This window comes from Macadamia integrifolia, chromosome 5 (genome assembly GCF_013358625.1).
Source record: "Macadamia integrifolia cultivar HAES 741 chromosome 5, SCU_Mint_v3, whole genome shotgun sequence".
NCBI lineage: Eukaryota > Viridiplantae > Streptophyta > Magnoliopsida > Proteales > Proteaceae > Macadamia > Macadamia integrifolia.
The window spans coordinates 36,333,249-36,342,971 of NC_056561.1; the positions used below are offsets into that span (position 1 = coordinate 36,333,249).

General features: G+C 38.4%; 1 protein-coding gene across 2 annotated transcripts; it reads left to right on the plus strand.

Annotated features, from left to right (window-relative positions):
- The first annotated feature begins 787 nt into the window (after positions 1–787).
- On the plus strand, positions 788–9,376 carry LOC122079119 (protein trichome birefringence-like 2). Of its 2 annotated transcripts, XM_042645371.1 has the most exons (6): positions 788–1,266; positions 1,390–2,095; positions 2,532–2,724; positions 2,825–3,015; positions 3,249–3,407; positions 8,786–9,376. In XM_042645371.1, exons 1-6 carry the CDS (start codon positions 1,089–1,091, stop codon positions 9,126–9,128), a joined length of 1,770 nt encoding a protein of 589 aa, XP_042501305.1. In that variant the 5' UTR covers positions 788–1,088; the 3' UTR covers positions 9,129–9,376. The 2 variants fall into 2 exon arrangements, with proteins under 2 accessions (XP_042501305.1, XP_042501304.1); XM_042645370.1 differs by having other exon boundaries at positions 788–2,095.
- The last annotated feature ends 347 nt before the right edge of the window (positions 9,377–9,723 follow it).

Genomic DNA, 9,723 nt, shown 5'->3' on the forward strand with positions numbered 1-9,723 from the left:
CCCAACATTCCACCACCACCGTTCACTTAGATGAGACGCTTCGTCTTATTATCTCTGCATGGATGCCACGTGTTCAAAAACTCTTTGCCATCTCCCCTTGTGGGCTTTGGTGCGGCGGCCCATACCAGCAACACAGAACACTTGGAAGGCCTAAAGCCCAAAGTCAGTGGACCCGCATAGTGAGCCCCACCGTAAGTCATCAAATATGATATGATTTCGTCTGACACTTCCCTTTGAGTACATTCGTCGTACACGCCGTCGGTGTCGGGTTTCATTTTATAACCCGAACCCGTTTCCGGGATAATTTCTTTTTATTTCTTCTCGACGTGACGTGATCATTGATTTGGAATCTGGATTTCGAACTGTGGACGAGAATCGATCTCACCCAACTGTCTCTTATTTAATAGTTCGTTAGCCACGTGGCTAAAATATCTGAAAGAGTCCAGATAGCAATGGAAAGGGAAAGGGAAAGGGAAAGGGTAAGGGCAAGGGTAAGGGCAAGGGCAAGGGCAAGGGAAAGGGAAAGCGCGACAAATACTTATCCCAAAGTTTCCAACTGTCTCTCATAAATCCGACGTTAGCCACGTGGCTAAATGTGTCGGCACAGAATTCTACGCTCTCTCTCTCACTAATTACATTTTACTGCTTAACAACTAACAAACCACCACTTTTAAGATTCGAATTCAATGGTCATGGAATGACGTTATTACCCTTCCCCCACCTAACTTAAAGTACGGACTACGGAGTGTGTTGAGGCGTGCTTTCATGGGAGCGTAATTCTCTCATCCCGAAAAGGGTAATTCTATAGTTACACTTAACCACAGTTCCCTCTCAGAGCTCAACTCTTCCTCTCCACTCCTTTCCAACGAAAAGGAAGTTCCCCTTACAAACACTGCTGCTACTACTACTACTACTCTGCTTCAGAACATCTCACATTTCTTTACTTCTTCTATTTTGGGTAGTTTCAGAAGGCGAAGCTTCGTCTCTTCTTGTAAACTTATAGCAGTAACCGTTCAAATTTATTGGGAAACGCAGAGATTCATCTACTTCTACTGGGTATTTTGATTGCTTTATGGTTTTCTTCAGTAATGGATTTCATAAAGCTTCTGAAAAAGCTCTCGTTTTCGGATTCCAAGAGAAAGGTAGTGTCTGGTTTCGGTCTGGGTATAGGAGCTTCACTCATAATTCTTGCAGTGATTTTCCTCAACGACCCTTTCAAGGTCTCTATGTTCAAACCCATCACTCCAGGTTTTAATAGCCGTACTGGTAACTCTTATCCTGTTTCTTGGTCATTCTCATTTCCAAATACTGCAAATTATTCTTCTGGTTTCTTTAAAATTCAACCAAAAGCCCAAGAAAATAATCTTTCAGAGAAATCTGAACATGTAGTTACAGAGAAATCCCCACAAAGCAACGGAGAAGATAAAGCTAAAAATGCAAATGGGTTTGAAACCTCGCAAATTCATCAAGAAAACTACACGGAGAGACCCAAGAATGTAGTTATCGGGGAAGCCCATGAAGGGAATTTCTCTGACAAGAACAAAAATGAAAGCTTGATTAGTAAAGATGGTAGGGTTGCAGAGAAAACTTACCAGTGGAACTTGTCAACACAAGTTGGCAATGCAAGTGCAAATCTTTCCAGCATTGTAGAAGAGAATGTACGGAGGAAGAAATGTGAAGGGAAACTAATGGTGGATCCAACCTGCCCGGGGAAATCTGCCGGAAAAGATACTGAAGCCCATGGTCGTGAAAACAGGGTTACTGATAATCCTAATATGCAGAATGTTTCTAATGGAGAGAATGTGGGATCTCTTGGCACAAATGACAGGGTTTCTAAGAGAACCAATGAAGGGAATTTGTCCAAGAAAGATAACAAGAGCTCTTCTATTGATTACAGAAAGGTGGAAAGCCTTGACAGTGATCCGGTGAACTGTGACATCTTTGATGGCAGATGGGTGAGAGACAAAAGAATGCCGCATTATCCAGCAGGTTCTTGTCCGCATATTGATCGGGATTTCAACTGTCACCTTAATAAGAGGCCAGATGATGGTTTTCTGAGATGGAGATGGAAGCCAAATGGATGTGACATTCCTCGGTAAGATCTCATCTTGAATTCCTCCATGAAAAAAAGTCACTGAAATTTGCTTCCTGTAAAATTTATCATTCTGAAATTTTTGTCAATTATAGCTGATTGTGAGAATTTCCCTATTTTGCTATGGATTATAGATGTTACTGAGAGTGCTTTAGTTTACATGAAACAAATGAAGAGACAATTAACTTCCACATACCATGCTCAATCAGAAAATAAGTGGACCTTGCAATTTAGTGAAGTGCGTTTAATACACCCTTAGTGAGGAGCGATTCTATATTGAGCAAGTAAGGAGAGTTTTCTGGTCCAACAATATGGATATGCATGACAAAGGTCAAGCATTTTGGCCATTTTGTGAATCTTTGTCAATGTTATCCTAAACTTTTCACCAATAAAATCTATTCTTAAATATGCATGAAATACTGATATAGTTCTTCTGCAGCTTGAATGCGACTGATTTTCTGGAGCGACTGAGAGGAAAAAGATTGGTTTTTGTGGGAGATTCACTAAATAGAAATATGTGGGAGTCTCTTGTTTGTATCCTTCGACATGGAATTAGAAACAAGAAAAAAGTCTATGAGATTTCCGGAAGAAAAGATTTCAAAACGAAAGGTTTTTATGCTTTCAGATACGAGGCAAGTTTTATTGAGTACAGTTTCACAATTTAGCAAGCATATTGTTTTCTTAAAATTTCTACTCATGACTAGCTTATTTTGTGTGTTTTGGATGTTTTAGGACTATAAGTGTTCCATAGATTTTGTGAGTGCTCCGTTTTTGGTTAGAGAATCATCTTTCAAACGTGGAAATGGATCAATTGAGACCCTAAGACTGGATTTGATGGATCGGACAACATCAATGTATCGTGAAGCTGATATTGTAGTCTTCAATACAGGCCATTGGTGGACTCATGAGAAAACTTCTAAAGGGTGAATCACATTTTCTATGATTATTGAAATGTTTGCATCTTTCTTCTTGTGGCGGTTGCACAGTAGCTTTACAATTAAGTCAAGATATTCTGGAAAATTCTAATTCCAGAGTTGAAGGAAAAGAGTGTTTATATGGAAAAAGGATCTATGCAATCAACTTCGTTTGAATTCTCGTGTAGTTTATTTGAAACATTAATCCTCATTGTCTTTTTTTTATTCTACGGTTGCTACAGAGAAGACTACTACCAGGAAGGTAATCATGTGTACCCAAGACTCAAAGTCCTGGAAGCATACAAGCGGGCTCTCACTACTTGGGCGAGATGGGTTGACAGGAACATCAATACCAACAGAACTAAAGTTTTTTTCAGAGGTTACTCACTCACCCATTTCAGGTAATGACTGATTTTGTTTCTTGCTTGTACTCTGCACCGTGTGCTTAACCTGAATAAAACTCTTTGCTTCATTCATTAATGATGACTTGAATAAGAACTAATTAAGCTTCCATATGGAGCCCCCTCTGCTTGTAGTGTGCTTATAATACATGCAATTACTTTTCTGTTGGAACTGAACTTGATCTCCTTGAGGAAGTTCCCTGTCCAGAGGATATATAGAAGGAGGAAATATCAAAAGCTTTCTTTTCTACTGAAAGTTGTATTTGTTAAGTGTTGTGCTATAGTGTTGTTGAAGTCTTTGCGTTCATGAACTGGGTCTTGAAGAGACATCCTCTGTTGTCTTGAATGATAAAAATTATTGCTCTTTCTTACAAAACTAGACATGGACAGTAAGTGACTTGAACACTACCAGAATTTTGTTTATTATTATTATTATTACCTTTTTTTTTTTTTTTTTTCTGGGAATATGGTAATTGACCAATTTTTATTAGATAGTGTATTTTCTGTGTAACAAAACTAGACTGAACATGGATGTGAATTTTCTGTATAAGGTTTGACGGCCAATATTTACTATGAAAAGGTTTTTGTAACCCATAGTGAATGAAAAATTAAACCATAAAGCACTCATAATTCACTAAATTCACCTACTCGTGGTTACCTCATTTACTTAGCTTGTTTTGCACAATCTGATCTATGGAGGTCACCAATAAGTAGTATCACCCTCTCTCTCTAATCCGTTTGCAGATATGGATTTGTTATCCTCAATTAGTTGGATGTATACCATACTATATTGATTACGTAATGATTCTTCACCAATGTTGGGGTGAAGTCCTTCAGGAAGCACCCATTCATGAAATCATGAAACATTAAATACAGCTGTTGAAACTGCCTGAGAGTATAATGAACTGTCTCACTCATTTTCTTAAATTGCCATGAAAAAATGAAATTTACAAAAGATCTCCTTGTTATGCTACGACTAAATTATTGTAGATTTATCGAAACTTGAAGTATTCTGCTCAAAACTGGGAGTCAACCCAAAGTCTTTTACATGAAAGATAGCCTGGGATATCAATTGAAGTTTCACAGCATGCTTGAAGCTTAGGAGAAGCGTCAACGTGCTTGCTTTCTACCAAAGCATTTCTTCGACAAGGAACCTTTTTGTTTAACTAAGATGTCACATTGAGGAAAACTGCGCGACTTTGGTGACTCATCTAGCAGGCACACAGAAAACCATATAAAAATCTTCTTTTGGCCATCCTTTAGAAAATTTTCAAAAATAATTTGTTTAAGAAGTGTTTAAACTTCAAATTAATAGTTGGAAAACCAGATTTTGACTCAGGCGTGTTGCCCGAGTTGAGTAAAAAATTTGCAAAACCTGGTCAAGAAGCATGTACACTTGGTGATGTAGGGGATTTCCTAGAAGACTAGGGTCCCTACAAAAGTGACTCAATTAAGGTAAGACAAACTTAAAGGGGGGAGGGTCTTGGGATTAGGTTGGGGTTTAGGTATGTTCAACAAAACAAGATTCAACATGCAATAAATAAAGACAAATCAACATGTAGCCAGGAGCAATATCAATCTAAGCGGAAAAACACATAATAACTTACTAAAGCTTCAAGTGGGGACATGGGGAAGGGAACAAACGTCATGCGAATGTTAGGTTCAGCACAAATCAATCTAGACACCAAATAAGATATGCAAACAATCAATGTCCTCTAGCAGCCAACTAAAATAGAAACTTAGCAAGGGTTTTAGAGATATAACAATGAAGAAAAAAAGACTTAAAACAGTAGGTAAATTAGGTATAAACGAGGGGGCAAGGGCTGGTTTCAATGCTAATAGGCTGCAACATATAACAGGGATTAATGGAGGTGGGGGGGGGTTTAGTTTGATTACTTACCTTGTTGCTGTCCTGGTCTGAGGAGAAAAGAAAAAGATGATGTCCCCCAAGGGTGAAAAGCTTGTTGTCCACGCTGTTGTTGTTGAAGAAAATCCATTGAGTGTTTAAGAGTTCTTGGTTAGTTGTTGGAGAGACCAGCAGCAGTCCAGTATCGAAGAGGAGATTAACAACAGCCCAGTTATTGTAGAATAAACCAGCAGCAACCCAGTTATTGAAGAGGAGGTCTGCAACAACCCAGGTGGGGATCTATCTAAGGAGCATGATCTTCAGTTGTGCAAACAGTGGCTGCAATAGTGCAACGGCAGCAGCAATAGAGAGAAGCAGAAAACAGCAAAGAGAGAGATGAAAGTCGAGAAAGGGAGGGAGAAAGACGAGAAAGAGAGAGGGAGGCGAGAGAGAGAGAGACGTTGGCCCTTTTTTTTTTGTTCATTCAATAATCCTCCCATTGTGGCCAGTGGCCTTACATAAATAATAGGATAATTACTAAAAAAAGAAAAGGCTAATCTAGGAGCATAATCTCAGAAATAAAGAAGTTTCCTAAAAAAAAACAAATAGGAGTGTTATTTAGTTTCCTGCTTAACTCAATGACCTAAATAAATAAGATACTGGGAAATAAACCTACTAAAACAACAAATCAAATGGGGCCCACAAAATCTTGGGCAATAGGAAAGAGAGAGGGAATCAACCAGCATTGGGTAAGGCTAGTCGATTCCTCCCTTCTTCTTTCCTTCTTCCTTCTTCTTTCTTCTACTTCCTTCTATTCTTCCAGCCACAAAGATGGCTGTTTCTTCTTCTTCTTCTTGTGTCTGTACACCTTGATGTTTCTATCACTTGGCTAGGATAAAAGTTACAAGACTCGGTTAGATTTTGTCTGAGTCACAAAGGTAGGTTGTTTTTTTTAACCCGAGTCACATGAAACTCAGCATATTCAGTCAAACACCCAAATTCTTTCCCTCCATTCTCACTCACTATACCCTACCCACTTCATTTTATTTGCATAGTTAATGGAGACACTTTTCAACTCCTCTCTGTTGGGCCTTTTCAAGGATGACACTTTGTTTTCCAAGCATGGTTAAGAAAAGAGCAATTAGTGTTATTTTTCTCTCTTGCATGTTGTGAAGTTTCTCCATTCTTAATACGACATACTAAGGTCTCTCTCTCTCTCTCTCTCTTTTTATGATGTGTGATGCAGATTAATTACCAAAATAGGCTTATTTTATTAGGAATAAGCTTAGGGTTGGGTTCTATACATGTTGGGCCTTTGATCCTATGTGTTTTGAGTGTAATAGACCACTTTTATGGGTCTAAAAGGGAGGTCTAAGATTGAATACGGGATTACTAGTTAATTTCCATATTCATTAGTTTCCTTTTTAGTTGGGCTTGATTTGAGTTATATTTGTTTCTTTAGGAGTCAAGTTATTAATTGAGTCAAGTCATTAGTAGTTAGTTTCCTTTTTCAACTAATTTATAATTTCAATTTTTAGTAACTATTGTATTAGGAGAATATTTGGTTTCCTTTTTAAGGAACCTTCTATTTTGTAATTCCCTCCCCCATTAACATTATAAATAAAGTAGAGGAGGCTCCTAAAAGGCTAGAATGATTTTATGAATGAAAAAAAAAGCTATGTTGCTGTTTGCTCTTATGAGTGTGCTTTGTGTGTGATCAAAGTGATGGACTAGTGTTTGATCCGGTGACTCTTTGTGGCGTGAAGCCCAAGAGGTTCCTTTCAAGTGTTCTTTTTCTTCTTCAAGTTTTCTTCTTCTTATTCTCAAGTTTATCTACAAGGCCCTTCGATTCAGGTAAGAGATCTGTTGGTTTTTTTTTCCAAATTCTGGGTTTAGAATTTCAGATTTCCATCCTGTCGCCCTTCTCTGTTCTGAGAGTTGCAGCCATCTGATGGCTTTGAATTTCTGGTCGAGTGTTACCCCTGCTGATAGGAAGAATCGATTCCAATTTTAGAGTAATCAGGCCAGGGGATTGTCTGATATATTAAATCTCTCTAATCTGGTCGATCTCTGTTCTAACTCACTTCTGTCCAGAATTCTGGTTCGATTGTTCCAGCTGTTGATGCATTAAAATTGGTAGTTGTTGTTCATGGTTCAGCCTCTGTTATTGGACCACTAAGCCTCTGTTTTTCCTGGTCTCTATTCAGCTACAGAAATTCTGAAACTCTGAGATCTATAGGGCTGATCTGTGTTAATTGATTTCTATCTTCTAGTGCACTGTAGTGACCAGAATGGTGATCGACTAGTCTGGTTTATTTTCTGTTGATCTTTTGACATGAGGTTCATGTTTATAAGGTGGAGTGAACCTAGTTGATACCCTTGCTAATCCCTGTGATTTGTTTATGCTGATCTGACCAATAGCATTGTCTTGTTGAGGTCGATACATCACTGTTCCAGATCTGAAGTAAATTTAGTTGCTTGAATTGTTCTACTTCTGTCCTCTGGTTTGCCCTGCTGTTTATTGTAATCTGATTAGCTATATTAAGGTTTGGGTTGGTTATGATTGTTCTTTGGTTTAAAAGTTCCTGCAGTTTTGGGTCTAATTGGGTGTCCAATTTAGTCCCACATTAATGTGTTTCTATTTTCTGAAGCTCTTTAAATTTCCATTTTCAAAAGTGCAATAATGCTCTTTAAATTTCCATTCTCAAGACGACATGCCAAGGTCCCCTCTTGTTATTAGTTATACTTCTCTTTCCCCCCCCCCTCTATTTTTTGTAATGGATTTTTCATATTTTCCTGTAGACTAGCTCTGACCAGGTTTGATTCGCCCAAGTCACTAGGTTTTGAAAAGGGAGAGTCCAGTAAAAAAACCTGGTTTTCCAATTATGTTAGTTCAAAATGGAATTCTTTTAAGACTTTCTTAAAATACTGTAAAAAGTCATTTCTTCTACCCAATGTAGTATATCTTTATCTCCTCCTCTAGGGTCAGAGATGTTTGGTTTGTTAAGTCCTATTTTATATTAGGGAGAAGGGTCGCTAGCTGGTCACATGGTTCCTGTGCCAGCGCATGGGCATCGACTATGGGGGGGCGAGGTGGTCATTTCATCACCTAATGCGTCTGTAGAGACCCATGACCGGGTAGTGTTCTTTTTCCCCTTATACATTATGTAGGGCTCTTGTCATGTGGGCTTGAAACTAACCATTGACCGGAAGAATCTAGTCATGCCATTACTAGCATTTTCTGCATACAGTTTCATTTGATGGATTATTCATGTAGTTCCATCTCTCGCAACTCAATACCTTGCAACAGGTCTTGTATTGAAATCACATAGATTTTTTTCTAGTATTTAACTGCTTATCCATTAGCTAAAGGCTATTCTAAACTTGGCAATGGTTTATGCATCTGTGATTTTTTCCTTAATTTTGCTAAACCATAGTCCCTGACAGTGGGGAAAGTAAGGAGAGGGTAGAAGAAGAAGATGTTTGTATGATTTTTTGGCAAATTGTTCTCAGATGTCTTTTCTCTTTGCAGAGGGGGCCAGTGGAATTCAGGGGGGCAGTGCCACAAGGAAATTGAGCCAATCTTCAATGACACTTACTTAGGAAAGTATCCTTCGAAGATGAGAGTTCTGGACTATGTGCTACAACAGATGAGGACTCCTGTAATGTATCTGAATATCAGCAGGCTTACAGATTACAGGAAGGATGGACACCCTTCAATTTATAGAAAGGAATACAAGACTGTACAAGAACAGATTGCAGCTGAGACATCACAGGATTGTAGCCATTGGTGTTTGCCAGGAGTTCCAGACACATGGAATGAGTTACTATATGCTTCTCTCTTGCAGATGAGCGGAGGATTATGGAGACACTGAACAGCAGTTCATGTTAATTTGAAATTCATTTTGTTGATTTTCTTTCCTTTCTAGTCAAAATCTACATAAATGTGTCAAATTCACGAGTTCTTCAAAAATTTAAAGGCAAGTGAAGAGTGCCCGGGTATTATAGATTCTGGCAAACGGATAAGATTCTGTAAATTGAGAACCTTTGGAGTAAGGAATCCAAATATAAAGTTTACACATAAAAGGAAGGTGATGAAGTACTTTAGCAGTTACAGAGAAAATTCTTTATTCCTTTCATATCATTCTGTAGACTGATCAACAAAATGAAATGGGAGGCCGTGAAATGAAACGAAACTATCCAATCCTTCTGAAGTCCTTTTACTCAATTGATAGTAAATTCTTTTGGTTCGGTCAGAGGTAAGGACATGCATTTGTGAATTCCTTTGAATCAGTGATAGTATTGACAGGTTCCAGGTCTTCTGGATGCAGAATTTCTGATGATACCATGGTTTACTAGTTGGAATTGGATCAGGTGAATCGCCCGGTTAGAATCAGAATTGGTGGCACCCCGTCCAGACTCTAGCTGATTTTTAATCCTTTTTTGCATTTGATCTTCATTTTTTGCCAT